The 21,306-nt window shown below is 56.1% G+C and overlaps 1 protein-coding gene across 2 annotated transcripts; it reads left to right on the forward strand.

The window, feature by feature from the left end:
* The first annotated feature begins 339 nt into the window (after positions 1 to 339).
* On the forward strand, positions 340 to 8,067 carry AMOTL2 (angiomotin like 2). 2 transcript variants are annotated; one of them, XM_075099566.1, is made up of 10 exons: positions 340 to 458; positions 970 to 1,799; positions 3,245 to 3,479; positions 4,001 to 4,145; positions 4,299 to 4,391; positions 5,037 to 5,332; positions 5,441 to 5,733; positions 5,844 to 6,055; positions 6,222 to 6,377; positions 6,688 to 8,067. In XM_075099566.1, the coding sequence occupies exons 2-10, from the start codon at positions 1,057 to 1,059 to the stop codon at positions 6,744 to 6,746; spliced, it is 2,232 nt and encodes a 743-aa protein (XP_074955667.1). In that variant the 5' UTR covers positions 340 to 458; positions 970 to 1,056; the 3' UTR covers positions 6,747 to 8,067. The 2 variants fall into 2 exon arrangements, with proteins under 2 accessions (XP_074955667.1, XP_074955668.1); XM_075099567.1 differs by having other exon boundaries at positions 6,225 to 6,377.
* The last annotated feature ends 13,239 nt before the right edge of the window (positions 8,068 to 21,306 follow it).

Here is a 21,306-nt window from a genome sequence, read left to right on the forward strand (position 1 = left end):
CCCCGAGCATCCCTCCACGCTCCCGGCTCACTCCCAGTGCGCTTGTGGGTCTAGGAGTGACACCCCCAGAGCTCCCCGTGCCCGGTGGGCTCCGGTGGGCGCGGGAAAGGCCTGGGCGAGTTTTGGGGTGATTTTGAGGACGATGGGAGTGGGGATTGGGGATGCACATCCCTCTCCTTTCCCTTCCCCGGGGCACTGGAGCTGCCAGCCCCGGGCCAGCTGCAGCTGCCCCACCACCACCGTGTCCTTGTCGGTGTCGGTGTGGGTGTCCGTGCTCCCCCTGCCGGCAGCGGCCCCGGCGGGCCGGGAGGGGCGGTGCGGAGCGGAGCGGGCGGGTCCGGTCGCTGCATTCCGGGCATAGCAGCGCCCGGGGCCGGCCCCCGCTGCCGGCGGGACGCCCAGAGCCGCCGCCGCGCTCCCCGGGCAGCACCGCCGCCGCCCCGCTCCGCCATGCCCCGGTAAGTGCCGCCCTCCCTCCCCCCCCCGGGGCTCCCACCGGCACCGGGACCCCGCCGGACCGGGAGCTCCGTGCGGGGCCGGCTCGGCTCGCCCCGGCGGCGGGGGCGGCGGGGGGTCGGATCCTGCTCGCCTCCCCGTGGCTTCGTGCTCGGTCCCGCGGGGCTGCCTCGTCCCCCGTCCCCGGGCCGAGGGGCAGCGCCGGGCCCCGGGGGAGGTCCGGGGTTCGTGGGGGAGCCAGCACCTGAGCCAGCACCGCCCCCGGTCCCGGCTCCCGGAGCCGGCCGCGGCCATGGGTGTGATGAAAGCGCCAGGACTCAGCCACGGCAGCGGGGAAGCTGCAGCCGCCCTCCTACACCGCTGCTGCCACGGCCTCTCTCCCGGCTGGCACGTCGCGGGTAGCCTGCCAGTGTGCTGAGCGGGATTCCTGGAAAACAAACCCTTGTCGATCAGGGTCTGCGCTGTGTCCTGCCTGAGCCGGTTCCCAATTATCTCCTCTTTTTCCTCATGTAGGTGCCTTGGTGTGGCCGACTGCTGCTAGGGTCCCCAGGGACGCCCTTCTCGGGTGGAAACGTGGCTTTGCCGACAGTACGGGCGGAGATGAGGACAGCGGAGGACTCCAATGGGACGGTCCTGCACCGCCTGATCCAGGAGCAGCTGCGCTATGGGAACCTCACAGAGAACCGCACTCTACTGGCCATCCAGCAGCAGGCCCTGCGTGGCGGTGGTGGTGCTGGTGGTGCCGGCAGCCCCCGCTCTTCCCTGGAGAGCCTCAGCCCGGAGGAGAGCCAAATGGTGCAGCAGTCCACGCGGCAGGAGCCCCAGGGCCAGGAGCACCACTCTGACCATGCGTACTTGGAGAACAGCATCTATCAGATCTGCCAGCCCCAGCACAAGGGCGAGGAGCTCCCGACCTATGAGGAGGCCAAGGCGCATTCCCAGTACTATGCCTCACAGCGGGGTGGGCAGCAGCCCAGAGGGGCCAGCCCAGGAATTCGGGGTGAAAATGGTCTACGCGGGGCCGAGAGCGGTGCCCGATGTACTGACGAGGGGCTGAAGGACCTGAAGCACGGCCACGTGCGGTCGCTGAGCGAGCGGCTGATGCGGATGTCGCTGGAGAGAAACGGAGCCAAAACGCAGAGCCCCATCAGCGCCTCCCACAGCTACCCCCAGCTCTCCCGCCACCACCAGCTTGCTGCTCTGCGAGGGCAGCACCTCGAGGAGCCAGAGCCACGGGGACCCCCCCCAGACTATCCCTACATCATCCCTTCCCAGGATGCTTACCTGGCTGAACCTCGACCCTGCTCCCAGGAAGGTCCTGGATTTCAGCATCCCGAAATCAGGTAACCTGTGACCCCTGGGCCCTGCTTTTGGGGTGCCCACCGGGTGCCTCCCAGCTGCGGTGCCCCAGGAGCAGCTGGGATGGATGCTTGGAAGATGCATAGATCAGTGGGGTGCCCATTGCCGAACCTTTCATCCTCATGGGGCTGTATCCGGCTCAGCCCACAAGGGTCTCTGAGGACCTCTCCGGTCCTCTCCTCTCCCCAGTTTCCCCCAGCACAGTTGGGGTTTTCCAACTGGTGATGAAAATCCCTCTGCCTCTGCAGACCCTGCCCCCTTCCCATGTGCTGGGAGGAATTTGGGGTTAATTTAGGAACTGGAGCCAGCTCAGGAAACAGCTAAATTTAGTACAGGCATGGGGCAGAGTGGAAGGCAAACATGCTTCCTACTCTGTGGAAGCCCACACCGGTTTGCACCCAGTGCTGCAGGATTGCTGCCGAGCCAAGCCCGGGCTGGTGCAGGCAGTTAGCGGAGGCGATGAGCAGCACTGGGCAGCTTTCCCCTTCCCTTCAGCAGCTTGATGCATGTGGCAAAGCCCAGGTTGTCTCCAAGAGGGCCATGGAGAGGTCTGGGGAGCCCAGAGGTTCAGGTATTGCCTGGCATTTGGGGAGGGCTGGAAGCAACTTCTTCCAGCATGGAAAACAATAGGAAGAAGGGAATTGGAGATTCAATGGGAGGATGCATGCTGCTCCCAACCCTGCTGACCTATCTGGGCAGAGAGCGATAGCATCTCCAGCAGGAAAGCCTTCTCCTTCCAGGGAACAAAGAGGGGAAGGGGAGCCGTGAGGAAGATGTATTTATTCTTCCTTGCTCCTATATCATCCCGCAGGAATGCAGGCCCTTGGCGGGCAGCCCGCAGCAGAGCAGAGCCAGGCCGTGCACAGCCGCCCCGCTTGGGGTATTTGAGGTGGCTGTGGGATGTCGAGGAACTCAGAGCAGCTGTGCAAGGGGCAGCAGGGCTGGCCCTGCTCCTCTGGATATAGTGAAGACTTATTAATAGTTTGGTGGTGAGGAGACATGTTAGGAGTTCTCGCTTTGCCCAGAAAACAAGGAAAAGGGCAGTGCTGCTGGCCTCCAAGGTGCATCCTTTGCTGAGCTGTCGTCCATCTGCAGCATGCCCAGCAACAGGGTGGGCCTGGGGGTTCTGGAAGCCCATCCTGACCCACCAGCCAGGTCCTGGAGTTGTCAGGTCACAGCACCCCTGCAAGATGGGGTTTATTTCATGTCTGAGGGTGCTCAGGGAAGCACCTTTTAAAAAGCAAATACTTCCTAGCTCTGAAAAGGAGGATAGGTGCTTCCCGGAGCCTCCCTCCTCCTGTGGGGTGACCCAGAAGCACTGGCATTCGGTTGGCCCATGTGTTTGGTGCAGTCAGTGGGACGCTGGAGATGCGGTTGGCTCTACCGCCCTGCCAAGCCCCTTGAGCAGCCCTCTCCTCCCTCCCTGCAGGGTGCTGCCCACCCATGTCCCCACTGCTTTCCTGCCGCCGCCAGGCACCCTGTGCCCCAGCACACTGGGTCCCACCAGCGTGGAGGCACTGGTGAGTGCCCAGGCAGTCTCAGCTGGCAGCCGCCTGGCCCGGGCAGATGCAGTCCTGCGGGAAAATGAGAGGCTTCAGCGGGAAAGTGAGAAGCTGCGGCGGGAGCTGGAGAGCTGCACTGAGAAGGCGAGCCGCATCCAGAAGGTGAGCAAATGGCAGCAGCCCCATGGCCAGGGCTTCGTGTCCCCCCGCCTGGGGGGATGCTCAACCAGCTGCTGTGAAAATTCACCCCCTTTAGGGTTTTAATCCCTTCTCCCCCTCCCTCCGGCGGCTTGTTCCCCTCCAAGCAGCTGCATTTGGGCGGCATGGCAGCCGGCATGGGAGAGAAGGAGCCCATTCCCCTCCCTCTGCCTGTCCCCCCCAACCCCAGACTGCCACAGAAAGCCCTTTGTGTGCCCGTGTACAAGGGGCAGCTGTTCCCTGCTGGCCGGGCTAGAGCAAAGCCAAGACCTGTGGAGGGACTCTCTGCAAGAAAGGCAGAAAAAATCAAGTTTTCTCCCCAAAATGTGCACCGGGGGTCAGCCTGGGAGGTCCCATGGGTGCACTGAGCACCTCTGGCAGCTCAGATTGGGCTGAGCAACCCGAGTGAGCTTTGGCCAACATCTCCTTTTCCTTTCCTCATTCCACAAATATCTAACCCCGGCCTGTCCCTTCCTCCACCCCAGCTGGAGAGCGAGATCCAGCGCATCTCGGAGGATTACGAAAACCTTGTCAAGGCGTCTTCCAAGCGGGAAGCCTTGGAGAAAGCCATGAGGAACAAAAGAGATGGCGAGATGCGGCGGCTCCAGGACTTCAACCGGGACCTGAAAGGTGAGGGACCCTCTATGTCCCCATCCCCACGGGTGTTCTCCTTTCCCCGGTTTTTGCCCCGGGGTGTTTCCATGAGGAGCCAGGCTGCTCCTGCTTCCTCTGGCCAAAATCTTGTATTTAAATCTTAATTGAGTTTAATTGCCTTTGGACCAGAGCGGTTGGAATCAGCAAACAAGCAGCTGGCCAGCAAGACCCAGGAAAGCCAAGAGAGCAACCAGGGCAGTGTGGCCAAACTCCTGGCACAGAGTAAGTCCCAGGGGACGCCCGTCCTTGCCCAGCTCCCCATGGTGGAAGCAGGCTGGTGGGGCTCAGTGTGCTCCCTTTCTGCTGGAGGAGGCGGGTGGCGGGCGGCAGCTCTCACCCTTCCCTGGGGAGGATGGAGCTGCTCTTGGCTCTGGACTCGAGCCATTAATCCTGGCCGGCCGGCGGCGTGACCCACATTCTCCACATTCCTGCCGCTGCGCTGGCTCTTCCAGCGCCGAGCCCGCACTCCCGCCCCATGCCAGCCTGGCCCTTTTCTCCCTCCTCCCTCTTCTGCCTTGCAGCTGCACAGGCCTGGGCTTTTTTTGGGGAAAATATACCTGAATCCATTATCTTAGCAGAGAGACACAGTGTTGGTGTTACATAGGAAGAATCGCATCCCCTTCCCTGAGGTGGCTGGATTCATGCCGGGTGGCTTTCATGAGCAAAAAGTTGGGCTGGAATGTGGCACTTTGAGGCTTTTGCTGTCTGCCCAAGTGACTGGGATGCCCCTGGCCCCCATGTATGTTGTGTGCTGGGGGAGGGATGGCATGGCCATGTTTGGGGGAGAAAAGAGCTCCTGTGGGGCTTCGTGAACCAGCCTTCAGGCAGTGAAGCCTCCTCGGCTGAGACTTGAGGGCTCTCTTGCAGGCTATGAGCACCAGCAGGAGAAGGAGAAGCTGGAGCGGGAGGTCTCCCTGCTGCGCAGCGCCAACGAGGACCAGCGGCGGCGGGCAGAGCTGCTGGAGCAGGCGTTGAGCAGCGCCCAGGCGCGGGCAGCCAAGGCAGAGGCTGAACTGCGGAAGAAGCGAGCCTACGTGGAGAAGGTGGAGCGCCTGCAGGCAGCCCTGGGCCAGCTCCAGGCCGCCTGCGAGAAGCGGGAGCAGCTCGAGCTGCGGCTCCGCACCCGCCTGGAGCAGGAGCTGAAGATGCTGCGGGCTCAGCAGGTGGGTGCTGGGGAGACACAGTGGTGGGTGTCATCAAGATGTGGTGGGTGGTGCATCATCCCGCACCTCCTCATCCTCTCCTTTTGGGTTATTTTTTTGCCACTGCAGAGGCAGGCAGGTGCCGCAGGTGGGGGGATGCCAGAGCTGAGTGCCCACACACTCTCTGAGCAGCTGAGGGAAAAGGAGGAGAAAATCCTGGCCCTGGAGGCTGACATGACAAAGTGGGAGCAGAAGTACCTGGAGGAGTGCACCATGCGGCAGTTTGCCATGGATGCTGCGGCCACCGCAGCCGCCCAGCGGGACACCACCCTTATCAGCCATTCCCCGCGGCACTCCCCCAACAGCAGCTTCAATGAGGACCTCCTTCTGGCCAGCCACAAGCACCAGGAGATGGAGAACAGGTAGGCCCACCTTGCCGATAAGCTTGTGCCATGGTCTGCCTGGGCAGTGCCTGCATCCTCCTCCCCTACCTCCAGCTCCTCTCTCAGATTCTGCCTCTTTTCCTCTCCAGGTTAAAAGTCCTTCATGCCCAAATTCTGGAGAAAGATGCCATCATCAAGGTCCTGCAGCAGCGCTCGCGGAGGGACCCCAGCAAAGCCCTCCAGGGCTCCTTGCGGCCAGCCAAGTCTGTGCCCTCTGTCTTCGCTGCCTCTGCTGCCCTGAGCTGGCCAGGGGCTGGCCAGAGTGACCGGCTGGCCGAGGGCAGCTCCCGGGGTAGCACAGGTAAATAGAGGCACCTGCCCGTTCCCTGCCTTTGCTCAGTGGCAGGGAGTTGCCTGCAATTTCCCCTGCAGTTTTGGAAGTAGAGAGATTGGGGAGGGGGGATTTCTCCGGTGAGCTGTAAGGACTGGCTGGAGGAGCTGGTAATCCCTAACAGTGTTTCCTCCAGCAGGCAAAGCCACCACTGAAGGTGCAGCGGCACCCACTGCCCTCCCCCTGCCCTCCCACTCCAAGCACGGCAGCAAGGATGGCAGCACGCAGACGGACGGGGTGGCCGAGAGCAGCGGCCAGGGCGAGGGCACTGAGTGCCCGACTGATTTGCTGGGTGAGTCTCCCGGTGGTGGCATAGGGGGGGAGCCGGGGATGCTCCAGCATGTGGGCTTGGCATCCAGGAGACAGGCTTTGCACAAGTATCAGTGGTTTTTTAAGGCATTTTAAAGGCCCCACTTGAGTCCGGTGGGTTTAAATCTCTAAAATCACTTCTTGCATTTTTATTTTTAAGGTGCAGAACTTTTTTTTTAATGCCTTGGCAGGAGGCTGGACCAACAGTTTTCTTGCTGCCGGACCTTTGGTGGGGTGGGTGCCGTACCGATGCTCTTCACCTCCCCTCCAGCTCTCTCCTTCTTTCTCTGCAGAGAGCTCGGCCACTGACAGAGCCCCGGACCTGTCTGACATGGTGGAGATCCTGATTTAAGGCCACCAAGGGGCCGCACACTGGCCCCTCCACCCTCCTTGCCTGCTGCACAGGCAGAGCCAAGCTGCCTGCGCACCTGCCCAGGATGGAGGAGCCTGCGGGAAGGAGGACCGAGCCTGGAGCTCAGCAGCGTCCCCGCGGCTGGTCTCAGTGGGTAACCCCCATGCGTGAGAGGGCCACCGTCCCCGCTGGGCACCCACATGGGTCCACAGCTGCGCGGGGCGCACTGGAGCCCAGGGACCCCGCAGTGATGACGAGGCCTTGTGACCCCCCTGTAAATACACCCAGGTTTTGTATGATGGGAGGAAATGTTTTCATCATTTCAGCATCTTCTCCTTCCCAAGGCGGGGGGGCTTCTTCCCATCCCCTCCCTTGTCAGCTCCATCCCCATCCCACCTCTGGCTCTTGGCCATCTGCACCCACCCAGGTGCTTGGCCTTCGATTGGAAAATCCCTCTCTGTTTGCCTGAACTGTACCCACAAGCCGATATCTCTGTGTGAGGGCAGAGCTTGGGGGGATCCTCCATGGGTCCCATCAACCACCCCGATCCATGTCGCCAAGCCGAGTGCTGGGAGCCCCAAACCTCCATCAGCTGCATCTATCACCTGCATCCTGCCTCTGAGATTTTATCACAGGCTGGCAAGGCTCTTGGGATGGGGTGGTGTTGAAGCAAAAGAGAAAATGATAATCAAGGGAATTAATCTGGAGAAGAAAACCCCTTGAAACCAGAGGTGAAATGCTCAGAGTGAACCAAGGAGGGTTGATGGAGGCGGTGCGATGCACGGCCCCTCCCGTGGCTTCATCCCATCATCACAGCCCCCGGCTACTGGCAGCTGGCTTCTGCCTGTAGCCAGTGCCGATGTCTCGCTCCTCCGAGCTCAGACACTTCCCATCCTTGCCCTTGTTGTGTGTATATATTTATATATATACATATTTTTCTTTCTTTCTTCTTTAAACATTTGTGCATTTGCTGGACAACTGCATTTTTTATTTTTCTCTCCCAGACACGTAAAAAATGCGTTCGGTTCTCGTGCATTGTTTACAAAGTGGAAAACAAACAAACAAAAAATTATGAAAGAGGAAAAAAAAACCCCACAACTTAATATATTTTATATTAATATTGGTATTTCTTTTTAAGTATTTTTTTCATGCTGTGAACTTTTTTTTCCTGCCAAAGACGATGAGTTCTTGTTTGTGCGTTTTAAGTTATCTTAAGTATTTAAACGTAAACCTGGCTGTTTCGTTATGCCGCCCTATACCGAGATTGCTGTAGCATTCCACTTGGTATAACAATATTTTAATAAAAAAACCCAAATATTGACCCACGGGTACTCTTTTTTTCTCGTGTGATGGGGCGAGATGGAGGTGCTGCCAGGGGGAAGGGGTTTAGGGGTGAAATGCTGCCCTTCCCAGCTCCCCAGGACAGTGATTTGGGGTGCAGCTGCATGGGAGAGGGGAAAAAAACGCTCAAGAGCATCTCTGCATTCCCTGAAATCCCATTGGGATCCCATTTCCCCCACCTTGATGGAGGAAAAGGATGGAGTTGCCTAGAAATGTAGTTTCCTTCCTGCATGTGGTGCTCCAGTAAATCCATCCTGGTGGGATTCTCCTCCTCCTTGTTGCAAGACCCATTCCTGCCCTCCTAAGCCTCTGCTTAGGAGTCCCTCTGCTAGGGACTTCTCAATGGCATCTCCAAACACAGCTGCTGGACTTCCCTGGTCCCCAGCCTTTGACAGCCACCTCCAAGCCCTTCCCACTCCACTCAGACCCTTCATCTTCTGGAAGACCAGATGTTCTCCTGGTGTTCAAGCCAGGGTTGCCTTAAGTCTTCCACAGCCACACCGTGCTGCCTCCCAGCCCTTCCCCTCTGATTTTTTTGTTTGCTGCTCTCATTTGACTGCCATTTTTAATAGCTGTCGCATTAATGCTTCCCAGGGAGCGTCCCCAGGGACTCTGCTCTGGCTGCTTGGGTGCTGGCAGCCTGGCTGGAGCCATCACCAGCTGGGCTGGGGTTTTCCCTTTTGTGCATCACTTGGCATTTATTGGCAGGTTTTTTTTTTTATCCTGCTGTCGCTGGGGAGGGGATCTTGTGCAAGTCTCTGCAATGGGCTTTAGCTTGGATTATGCAGAACAATGGCATAAGAAACCAGTTTTGCTGCCAACTCCTCCCTGGAAGGAGGCTTAGGATTCCATTGAGGCCGGTCTTGGTGGGACCATGATGCTGAACATAGGCTCAGCTCTACCCTTCCCACCCAGGAATCTCGATGGAGTGTGGCTGAAAATTTGGGGCTTCCTGTGGCCATGGGACAGGTTGCCATCCCTTCAAGAGCTGGTTAGAGAGACACGGAGCAATGGAAAGCTCAGAGTTGGGCTCCTCCTTCCACCCATGGCTGTTCCTGGGTTTTGCAAGCAGGGAAACAAGCCCCCCCCCCCATGCACAGGGCACGTCTGAAGGGGACCCTTCTGCCCTCCCTGGAATGGGGCCAGCAATGGGAGGACTGGGTGGGAAGCTCATGGGGAGCTGCTGGTGCTGGGAATATGTTGGAGGGGGGGTCCCATGGCCCCTGGCCAGGGGCCGTACCTGTCCTGCCTCCCCCAGCTCCCGCTGCCCCAGAGCTATAGGCAGCCGCCTGGGAAGGCTTGCAGCATTCCTGGCATACCGCAGCTTTCACGCCCCATGCTTTATTTACTCGAATCCGGATGCGGAGCAGCCTTGTGGCTGGTCAGGCTGTTTGCAGGCAGCTTTCCGGGTCCAGGGATTCAGGGGATGGGCTGCTGTTGAGAGCTTTCCCCACTGCTTGGTCATCCTCCGTCCTGCCCATCACCCTGTGGACCCCCATCCGCAGGGCTTTCACAGTCTCCAGGAGCCAGAAAATGGGGGAGTGCAGCCCTGTATGAGCAAGGCAGCAGAGAAGCATTAAAAAATGGGAATGGAGAGGAAAACCCCAAAGCCCATCTTTGAATGTGGGAGTCGGGCCATGGGGAGAGGATGCCTGAGCCTGGCAGGTTGGGGCAGGAGGTCACGGCTCTTCCTGCTACACCCCCAGGGATGCAGCAGCAGCACCTGGATTAGTTTATTTTGGTAGGGTTGCTTTTCAGCCAGAGCAACAGCTCAATGGAGCTCCATGCCTTGGCACAAGGAAGGTTGGTGTGGGTGTGTGTCATCACCTGCTTTATCACTCAGTTGTCACAGGCTTTTCCCTCCGCTCTTCCCATACCGTCTCACAGGGTTTCACCATCAGCATTGCTCAGACCTGCAGTACTTTATCACACATGGGTCCTGCTCAGACTAGGACATGTTCCTGTCACCATGATGTAGTTGCCGGTGACTCTTTTGCTGTTTCAGTTGAAATACCGTGCAGGAACCAAATTCCTGCTCCTGCTCCCATCCCCATGTCTATGATCTCTGTGTCCTTGATCCTTCTGCTCCAGCATCCCTGCCTCCCTGTGTCTTTGACCCTTGCATTCCTGTGTCCCTGCAACCCTGCATCCTTGCACCCCTGTGTCTTGCATCCCTGTGTCCTCAGTCCTTGCATCTCTGCATCCCCATGTCCTTGATCTCTGCATTGCTGTGTTCCTGTATCCCTGTGTCCACAACCCTTGCATCCTCACATCCCTGCATCCCCGTGTCCCCATGACCCTAAGACAGGGTGGCTAGAAATGTCTACCAAGCTGCTGGCTGGGCTGGTGCTTGGATGCAACACCTCCTGTGGGCTGCACATCTGCAGCCCTGGAGAGATGAAAAAGGGCCAGCAGGCTCTGCTCCAAATGCCACCACTGTCACCCCAGTGGCTTTGAGTGAGACACCCTGTCCCAGGGCAGCAGCTCTCTCACGAGTGAAAGAGAGATGGCTTGTCTGGCCTGGGGCCTGTTCAGGGAGGGACAGTCCCTCCCGTGGTCACCGCAGGTCAGGACAAGGCTGAGGATCTCATTGGGGCCCGGTGGCTGTCCACTAAGTCCCATTCCCAGCCAGGAGCACCTCATTCCCCTGGTACCACACCACAGAATCTCTGCAGTTTTGGTTCCTGCTTTTCCTCATTCTTCCTTGGAGCCTGGAGGTCTGAGCTTGGTCCTTAGAGCATCCTCAGAGCTTGGCAAGTCCTTCATTGGCCCTCGTCCCTCCTCATCCTATCCTCATGCACCTTCTCTCCATTTCCGCTTACCTTGCTTCCACTAGAGCTGGATGGGGAAAGACAAGTTCATCACAACCTCCTTATGATGGAAAATGGCTCTTTGAAAAGCCAAAAAATCCCCACCAGGATTTGGGAGAAAGGGAATTTTATTCCCCTTCCAAATAATCCTGATTCTTGTGGGGGAAGTTTGGCAATGCCTCAGGCCAGCCCCGCAGCTGGCTTCCCAGCAAACCAGTTGGGCAAACTGCGGTGCTTTCTCTCACCTCAAGCCCTGGCTTGCTTCCTGGGCTGGCAGGAATGAAGCTCTCCCCGCCAGGCCTGCTGAACCCTTCCTTTCCCCCTTCCTCCCTCCCTCGCCCCACCGCCTTCCCTAGGGGCTCTGCCAGACACCCAAGCCCACGGGTTCCTCTCTGTGACCAGGGCTTGTTGGGGAGGTCTCTCCTGGCTTCCTTCTGCTGGGGGGCCAATGCTTCCCCCGCCAAAGTCCTTGAGTCGGGCTTTGCATCCCATGGCCGTTACAAGCCACCCCCAAGATGTCCCCTCCCTGCAGAGCATCATTGCGTAGCAGGCACCAGAGCAGAGATGGGACCCGCAGGGTGGAGTGGGTATTGTTATTTAGGGGAGATGCATGGCCCCACATGCACAGGGATAGCCATGACTCCCTCCAGAGTGCTCCAGCCACCCAGCCACGGAGCAGCATGAGGATCCTTCAGCACTGGGGGCTCCTTCTCCATCCTCCACAGCCCCAGGTCCCTCTCGAAGCCCCTCCTGGCCCTGTGGCAGGGACCAGCCGGGCATCATGGCAAGGATGCCTGGCTCCTGTCCTCATGGCCAGTGCAGGCAAGCCAGGAGAGCCACTCGGTGCTTTGCTGGGCTAAGCAAAAGCGGTTGGGCCATGGCGTGAGCGCCGCAAATTCCTCATTCCTCTTCCCTGCGCTGTGCTGCCTGCCTGCCATCTTTGCATGCAAACAGTAAACAGGCTGTTATTATCCTGGATGCTTTGAATAACTGTGGCTATTTTTTCTCTTCCCAGTATTCTAAAAAGGCAAAAAATTCCCTGTGGTTTCTGAGTCAACTTTTTTTTTCCTCATTCTCTTTTCTTTCCTTCCCACCACCTCTGTGACCTCGAAAAACCAGGCAGATGAGCTCGCTGGCTCTCTCCTTTTGCACCCACTCCCCAGCCGTGCTCCAGCTGCCGTTCTCACTGCTCCCTGCAGCCAGCAGCAGGCGAATTTGGGGCCAAGTGTGGTGGCAGAGAAGCCCTGGGTTGGTGTATGCAGGCAGGATCCCGCCTGTTGGGAGGCTGTCCACCGTCTCCCGTGGCTGAGAGGTGGCTGGGGATGCTTGAGGCGGCTGGGGATGCTTTGGGGCTGCAGCTCATGCAGGCAGCTGTGGCAGGGGTGCAGGATGCTACCTGTGCACCTCAGTGTGTGTCCCCAGGGATTGGAAGCCATGTGCCTGGGGACAATGCAGGCAGCCAGGAACCAAGGGCAGCATGAGATCAGCCTGACCATCCAGCCCTTGCAGGCAGCAGGTATTCTCCAGTTTGCCCCACAGGTCCCCTGGCAGGGCTGGGACTCCTTCCTCCCCTTCCCTGCCTGTGCTTTTAGGTGTGATCTCCCAAAGCCATCCCTGGACCTGATATCAGGGCCTTTGGGTCAGCATGTGGTGGGCAGGGGCCAAGCAGAGGACAGCTGTGGCCGAAAAACCCTCTTCAGCCTGGGCTTCAGCACCTGCAGGTCTCCAGGAGGTCAGAGCCGGTGACAAAAGCCATAGGATGGGTCAGGGCTCCCATGTCCCCACCAGCTCCTCCAGCTCCTCAAATGCAAGTGTTTGCTGGGTTGGTTTTTTTGGAGGCTTCCTTCCCTCCCCCGGGTATGTTAGTTTATGTGAAAAATGAGTCCAGGCCATGCCACCGAGTGCTGGTATGTGGGTCATGCATCCCTGCCTGTGTGCAGGGGCTGCCGCTGCAGGCAGCGCCAGCACAGTGGAGCTTTGGGGCCAGGTCTGGCTGCAGGCAAGGGACGACGCCACACTCAGCTGCATCCCTGCCTGCCAGAGCAGGAGGTGCCTGGTGAGGAGGGCTCCACAATCAGCCCCAGGCTGTTTCATCTCGGCAACATTTTCAGGGTGTTTTGGATGCTCTGGTGGCTGAGGAGCAATCGTGAGCCCAGCCAGATGGCAGCGAGGAGGCAAGGAAGACGAGGTTGGTGCCAGCTGGGATGTGGAGGATAGGCAGGATCCACACTGTGTCTCTCTTCCACTGGTGGTTGAATGCCAATATGCAATGGTGCAACTGGATCTCTCTTCAAGTTTCCAGCTGGAGCTAGGGCTTGGTTCAGATGGTGGTGGTGATGATCAATGAGCAGCTGATGTATTCATCCTTGTGCAGCATCGCCAGGGGAAAACCAGTGCTGGGATTTTGCAGGGGGGGGTCTGTCCATGCTGGGAAGGCAGCAGGGTGGGAGCTGGGAGGCAGGGGGTCCCCAGGATGGGAGGGCTCTGGACACCAGCTCTGCAAGGGAGGAGCGCCCACATGGATGTGTCAAGGCAAGAGTTGGATGAAGGGCTTGGGGGCTGACAGCTCCCTTGGGGTAACAAGGAGGTGCTGGCAAGCAGGATGGGAGCAATTCAATATCTGGAGATATCCAAGTGCAAGGTCCCACCTCCAGGACAAAACACTTCCCAGGGATACAAGAGCAGCAAAACCAGGCAAGAGAGCAGGAGCAAAGGGCTCTCTGCTTGGCAAAGCTGGGTCATTGCTGAGGTTGGCAGGGACCCCTGGAGACCCCAGGTCACCTCCCCACCTAGAGAAAGTCACCGCAGGAGACTCAGGAGACTTCTGTTGCCCATGGGGATAGGGGTCCCCCAGTATCCAGGCAGACCCAAGTGGTTCATCAGAGCAGGAGCACACAGAGGACTCCCAGGATGCTGGCCACAACATTGCTGAATGGAAGGCAGGGGACAAGCTGCCTGGAGGTATGACCACTGATGACAGCCAAGCACACCATAATTTTAAGCTCCTGCTTAATAGGAGGGGTGGCTTTGAGATCAGCTGGGGCGCAGGGACATCTCCCACATGCCTGCCCCCTGTAGAGCTCATGTGATGCCATCTCTTGCTGCACACAGCACCCGTTATACTCCTCGTGTGTAAATGAAAGTGTTTATGTATCTCTATATTCCCTGACAGCTGCAGGCAAGTTTTGTTATATAGGGCAGCAATAAGCATCCCTGATGTCATGCACATTGCCTGGGATTGACAGTTCAGTGTGAGCGAAGGGGAGAGATGCAAGAAACATTTTCAGGTGAAACATTATTCATGCCACCTCCGTCAGTGTTTGAGTTGTCCCTGGCCCAAGATGCCTTTTTATTTCTTCATTTAATTTGACCAAAAAAACAACCTTAAGTATTTCACTGTGACATTTTGGAAGCCCAACTTTCCACCGGGCAGGGGTTGTTTCCCAAAGCTTTTCATTTTTGAACGTGCCACTGAAAATATTTAAGAAGAAATTGGAAAGAAAAGGAGCCAAGCATTCTGCTAGAGCTGATGTGGGGGTTGTTTTGTTTGCTCATTGGGTTTTGCTGCAGCAGGAAAGTTTTAGAGGTTTGTGGCAGATCCCAGCACACTGTCCTGGCAGGACTGGCATGAGCACACAGGGCTGAAACCGGCATGGAGCAAAGGGCAAGTCTTCAGGGCCACAGGGCCAAGTCCCACCACAGGGTGCTGTAGAGTGCTTGGGCAAAATATATGAAGACAGCCAGGGATTGATTAATTGAATGGAGAAAAATCGTGGCTGTTAGAAGCTCATTTGGAAGCAAAAGGGCTTGGAACAGGGATGAGGCTCACGGCACTTCCTTGGCGGGATGGGCAAATGATGCCCAGCCCAGCCACAGGGGATGGAGATGGTCGGAGCCATCACTTGGGGCAGGGAAAGCCTTTAAAAATGACTGAACTTCATTTCCCAGGTCTTACACAAGCTTTGAGTCACTACACAGTAACACTGCTCAGGAAATTTCAAGCGAACCATTTTCCCATACAGAAGTGGCTTGGTTTCTTTTTCTTCTTTTCCCTTTGTTTTTTTTTAATAAAAAAAAAAACCCTGGCTTAATCCTTCGAGGAAAAATTGGATGTTTGGCCTTTCTGCCCACTGGGGGGGAATGTTTCATTGTAGTTTTGCTTCCCCTCTCCACTTTAGATCTAAAATTCTTCTAAAAAACTAGTGTGTAAGTATTTGTAATCGTTAATCGAAGAGAAGGTACCTATTTATCACTGTTCTCATGCTTAGGGAAATCACAGAAATACTTAAATTTGGGGAAAACAATTGGCTTCGGGCTGAAGGAAAGTTTTAACTCCTGATGCTTGAAATTTTATGTGTACAAGGTTTCCTTAAAAATTTTCACTGGGTGGAGGGGAGGAAAATCACTTCCCTTGAATTTCCTAATTCTTCAGTTGAGAAAATCAAAGCATGTTTCATCTCAAGCTGATGCTTTGAAGCAAAGAGGGCATGTGACAGCCACCATCAGAGCAGGGATGGGGGAGATGCCTGGTCCCCATGGCAGGTGCTGGGGTCGACCCCGTTCCCTGCGTGCCACCTCCCCAGGGCGCCTGCCGTGCCTGGCTGCCTGCCTCGCTCACTCCCTCCTGTTGGTGCAGGCTGGAAGCTGAGGGGAGGGGGGTGAGAAAGGCATTGCAGAGCCTGAAATGAGAAAAAAAAAGAGTTTCAGGGAGAAAAACACAAACAGTGAGAGGCAGAATGTGAATTTTGGCCTCGATGGAAAATGACACAGGCTGGAAAATATTCCCACCCGCGTTTTTACAGCCTTAAAGCACGATCCTTTTATTTTTCCCTCTTGCATAGGGTCCAGCATGAAGTAACACTACACTGGTGATCCCATGGCATGCCCCAGGAATTTGTAAGCAACACTGTATTTGCCAAGTAAACAGGGGTCGGTATGGAGGGGAGGTCAGGGCCACGTATGCCTGGACCTGCTGCAGAGCAGTGCCTGCCACTTTCAGGAAGGGAGGGCAAGCCTCCGCCACCATGACTGGCCATCCTGGAACTCCTGGCATGTCTTGGACCCACCAAAAGTTTAGGAGCATGTTTCCACGGTAACCAAAACATATTATTTTTTCCAGCTGTCCAAAAAAAAAAAAAAAGTGGAATTAAAAAAAAAAAAAGAAGAAACAGAACCAATGGAGGAAATTCTAAGAAAATGAAATGAGATGGAAAACTGGCAGGCGGGTCCCTCTCCGCAGCCCTCCCTGACGAGCATTGGCTGGAAGCAGGCCAGGAAGATGCTCGTGGTGTGAGTGAGGTCCTCTCCACGCAAGAAAGCGCACCAGGGCCATGCTTGCCAGCCAGGACTATTCCTGAGCTGCTGCCCCGTGCACCAGACCAGGAGTGTCTCCATCCCGGAATAGAGCCACCACAGAGACATTACCCCACGGCAGCTATTTTGAGTTGTGTCCCTGCAGAGTTAACTGTGTGTCTCCAGCACCCGGGAGGCTCCTTCCTGGGGCCCAAACACAAATTGCTTCTGGCCAAAAGCCCCTATATTTTCACCTTGGTCCTCACTCCTCTTCCCCTCATTTTTCTCCCCATCTTGCTTGGCTTTACGGCACGTCTGTTTAACCAGCAGTATTGCTTTTTCTTCACCACATTCATACAGCTCTGAGGCTGAGCAGTGTGCGGATCCGACCAGGCTTGGGGAGGACTATGGGCTGGTGGGGAGGAAGGCTCAGCATTGCCCAGCACCCCGGCCTCCCCATGCACAGCTCACCAGTAGGTAGGGAAGACATGATCACAAGTCCCAGATTTTTTTTTTTTTCACTCTGCTTTCATGTTTATCACTGCTTGCAAGGTGTAATCCCTGTTGTCCTCCTCTTCTATGCCAAGCATTTGCTGGCAGTGCTGCCGGGTGAGCTCCAAGTTGGCAGTGAGTCCCTGCCCTGCCGCAGAGCTGCAGCCAGGATGGTGCAAGGGAAGCCAGGCAGCTAAGGCAGGAGAGCCCACTTTGGCTTTGCAAGGTCCAAGAGGACTGTAAGAGGGAAGACAACCTATGCAAGAGAGGGGTGTCTGTGCCACGGCCGCAGCTCAGCTCAGGGAGGCAGCTGGTGGCTTTGTGGGCATTTGTGCTGCAGAGGAACAGGAGTGAGGGCGAATGAACACCACCCTCAGGACTGCTGCACCATGGGCAGCAGGAGGGCTTGCTCAGGAATCTGAGGCTGCAGTGACCACACATCGCTCTGTGGTAAAGCAAGTAAGACATCACATCACTTGCCTTGGCTTCTGCTTGCTTCCAGGCAGGAGAACCAGGCTCCACCAAACACTATCTCCACTCCCATGGTCCAAACACCATCTCCATTCCATGGTCTGTCTCCACTGCCACTGCTCCTTGGAGGTTGGTGTCCTGGCGGGTGGGAGAGCACTGAAAATGACTCTGAATCTGTGGAGCATCTCCAGCTCCACAACCCATCTTGGCTCCAGCACTGGGCATCCTTGGTGCTACAGCTAGGGATCCTTGGCGTGACCACAGCACAAATACTTAAGAATGGAATCATGAGCATACAGGCTCATGTTGTGTTGTGGATCCCTCTTGCTGCCTCCACACACAGCCTTGCATTGCACAACTGAAGCACAGCTGTGCATCTCCCTGTCGGATCTCGCTCACACACCAGGGAACAAAACCCTGGGATGACAAAGCAGCAGCATGCCATGGTGAGCTCTACAACTGCAAAACAAACATGATGCTTAACCCTTGAAAGCCATCAAGGGCAGAGCATTCCTAAGCATCTTCATTTGGGGCAGACTGTTCCCACTCTTGGTCCAAAACAAGCTCAGTCCCTTCTTTTGCTGGAAGAATGTGGGCAGATGGCCTTTGCAGTGGGTCTGCTTTCTGGTCTTTTCTTTCCCTTGAAGATGTCATTTTGGGGCAACAGGTCTCTCTGCAGCTCGGCCCTGTTGTCCTCCTGTCCTAGGTGGCCAGGGACATGGGTCAACTCCTACTGTGTTTCGACAGTGGTCTCTGACCCCTGAAAGACATGGGCTTGATGGTGCTACTCTGGGACACCTCAAGGGCTCAGAGTAGTCAGTCTTCCCTCCTGCAGACAAGAATTTGCTGGGTAACCTTTGATGCTCCCCAAGCTTTACTTTAAGAGCTAGACTTTAAGACTAGAAAGTGTTGGCTGGCTCCAGTGTGCCAAGGTGAGTGCTGCCTCTTCCTTTAGGTTCTGCAACAAACCACTGGTGATTTGCTTTTGTGCAACACCTGGAGACTTTCCAGAAGCTGGGGCAGGTAGGGGAGGTACGGGAGCCTGCAGAGCTTGTGCTGCTGAGCCTCCTGGGAATGCCAGGTCAGCCTCTGGCATAAGGTGTTTGCTGCTAAGCTCCATCCCTGGCACAGAGATTTGGGATGGTGTTGTTGCTGCACTCACCTCCGCCCCGGGCACAGAACCAGCGTGGATTTTGTGACAACTTATTTAAAGTTATCCTGTTCTTGAACCACAGTTACCCAGGGGCTGGGGATAATGCCTCTCTCATATTCTGGTGTTGTTCAAAAATGAAAAGTCCATAAATTCCTTCGAAACTCCCCAACTTTCTCAGTTTCCCTGCAATCTTGGGGCTTCACTGCCCTTGAAAACCAGTGGAATGAGCAGCATTTCCCTGGTGTCATAATGCTGACATAACAGGGTGGTGAATCAGAGGGGATCTTTCTGCCTGAACCGTGTTGTATCATTGTTATTGCTGAAGTTTTGCTATTTTAAGACGCAAAGCCCCATACTATCTGGTCTAAGTAGATTGCAAGTAACTCCATCGTATCTGATTTCAAACCTGTGAACTGGTGAGAACTGTATTAACGCAAAACTATTCTGGTTCATGAGACCCTGCTCCAAACAAACTGGATGCCATGTGGTAATTCAAGCAGTGTGTAACATTATAAAGTGTATAAATAGCCCTTGCCAGCCTTTGCCTGGGTGTGTTGGAGGGGTAGGGGGAATTATAATGCCTGTGTTTGCCTTAGAAAGATGAGCCAAAGCCAGCAATGGGTTTAGGTCTTGAGTTTACATTCAATTGTGGTTTCTGCCACAATATAGATGCCAAAGCAGGTCAGCTTTGCTTAACAGAAACCTCATGAGATCTTCAGCTTGCACTGCCTTTTTCGGGTCTTTAAGTAACACCCATCAAACTGGGGTGCTCAATTCCTAAACAGTGGACCCCGCTTTCCTGCCTGGCTGCAGCATCTCTGCTTCTGGCCCGCCATGGAGGGGTTTGCCACATGCACCTGCCTTCTCCAGATTTAGAGCTGCCTGCTGCTTTTAAACCAACCCCTCCAGCAGCCTCCAGCACACCTCCTGCTCTCCTGACTTTTCCAAGAAAAGGCTGACATAGCTGCAGATTAAGGGGCAGGGGCCACGGTGCCATCAAAACAAGGAGAAGCGATTCCCCAGATGCCATAGCAAGACCGTGGCCTGCATGGGTAGATCCTTTGAGTGCCTGGAGGTGATGGGGGAGTGCATCAGGCCCTGGGTTACAGCAGCCTTGCCACCGAGGGACAAGCCCCACTCAGATCCCGGCACATCCCCCTTGCTCAGGGCGCGGGGTCAATGAACTCCAGCACTGGAGTTTGGAGTGGACACGATGTCCACATTCTTCAGCCTGGGGCTGGGAATGTCAGCTCCTGTCCCAATGCCAGGGGCTTGCATTCCTCCCTGATGCTGCTCCCAAAAAATGCCAGCCCAGAACGGTGCCGGGGAGAGGGGTGCCGCTTGGTCCGGGGGGACGGGAGGAGACATGCTAAGCCTGCAGAAAAACCTTTACTGTGCTGGCGGGTGTGTGGCAGAGCTGGGCAGGGGTTAGTATGTGTGTGCTCGCATGTGTTTACTAAACACTGCTCCCGGCAAGAGGGAATGGTTGGAATTCACCCCCCTCACTCCCCGCCAGACCCCAAGGACACGCGGGCGGACTCCGGGAATTTGCTCCTCCAGCTTGTTGCCATGGCTGAATATTTCAGAGACCCAAGCAGTAAAGAAAAAAGAAAAGAAAGAAAACCAAAACATTTTATTGGGTATAGCAGGGGGAAAAAAATGCAGAAGAGTAATGAAAAGGGCTAGCGAGTCCAAGAAATGCATTAGATCATCCTTAGAAACTGGTGTCTGAGGAGTTCTCCGTAGCTCAGGCTATTCTAATATTTATTGTGTGTTATTTAAACCATGACTCCTGGCACCATCTGGGGTTCAACAACACTGCGTGCTGTACAGAAACGTTATGAAAAGCTAGTCCTGGGTTCCAGGACCACTTGAGAGGTGCTGGAAGAAACCCATCCACATTGGCTGGGGAAGGCAGTCTGCTTCCAGATGAGCTGCTGGCAGGCTAGCAGCAGGGGTATATCTAGCAAGCGTGACCCAGGGCAGAGCTGGCAAGCAGAGTAGTGTGGGATATAAACTATGAGCAAGATAAAATCCTTGGAGAGGCTAAGCAAGGACAGGCTGGTAGCTGGCTCCAGCCAGAGAATGCAGCTGAGCTGGGGCAATACTCACTTGTACGCCTTACCATCATCGATTGAGAGGCAGCGAGATGCAAACCTGTAGGCAAGCAGGTATCCCTAATTCCTCTGATCCTGAAGGGACTTGTTTATATTGGTGCACTAAAAGTATTTAAAATCACTCTGTGGGCAGTTTGATACAAGCAGGTTTCGGCACGCAGATTGCAAGACATTGCTCCCAGCACTTCATGTCTGTGACACTCCGGCAAAGCATCTCTTCCTCGTGCAGAGGCAATGCATGGCACTGGGAGTCCGGAGTTCCCACTCAGGCCAAGATGATGCAAGTCTGACTAATATGCCCCTGTGCTACCAATGTGGGTTCACATGGGAGTGACAGGCATGCCAAAACCCATCTGGTTTTAAACCCCTGCAACGTTATGGCACCCTTGGCTCTTCTCATATCTTCTGGGAGGAATCTGGCTCTGCAGTAATGTTTATTCTCCCCTGGGATTCCCCATCCTTGGTTTTAATTACAAGACACAGGCATGGAACGAGGGTGCCACAGTCTCTGCTCCACGCCAGGAGCGCTAGGGCTGGCTGACCCCATGCTCTCTGGGGCTGGGTGCCCACGGGAGCGTTTTCGCTAGGGATGAAATCAGAGAAAGACCTGTCGGGCTGACGGTCGAACTGCAGAATAAGGCACCCTAACACCAAGAGGCGAGGCCAGCACTTGGGGGTGTTCCCGTGGACCCGTGGCGGGGAAGCTTTGCCCCCCCCCCCCGTGTCTGCACTCGGCCTGCACGAAGAGACACTGCCGGACACCCCCGGCGAGATGGGGCTTCGCAGCAGCCCGACCTTCCTGCCGCTATCGCGGCGAGGGGACGCACCGGGAGCCGGCGGTCTGTGCTTCCAGGGGGTACCCGCTCCCTGTGCAGCGGGCCCGG

Source organism: Phalacrocorax aristotelis, chromosome 7, assembly GCF_949628215.1.
Source record: "Phalacrocorax aristotelis chromosome 7, bGulAri2.1, whole genome shotgun sequence".
In the NCBI taxonomy this organism is placed as follows: Eukaryota; Metazoa; Chordata; class Aves; order Suliformes; family Phalacrocoracidae; genus Phalacrocorax; species Phalacrocorax aristotelis.

What these genes read in the sequence shown, in the direction of transcription:
- AMOTL2 (XM_075099566.1), top strand. Translation starts at nt 1,057, where the DNA reads ATGAGGACAGCGGAGGACTCCAATGGGACGGTCCTGCACCGCCTGATC. An exon ending in CTTCAACCGGGACCTGAAAG is followed by an intron (nt 4,146 to 4,298) that starts GTGAGGGACCCT and finishes CCTTTGGACCAG; the next exon opens with AGCGGTTGGAATCAGCAAAC. An exon ending in CAGCTCCCGGGGTAGCACAG is followed by an intron (nt 6,056 to 6,221) that starts GTAAATAGAGGC and finishes TGTTTCCTCCAG; the next exon opens with CAGGCAAAGCCACCACTGAA.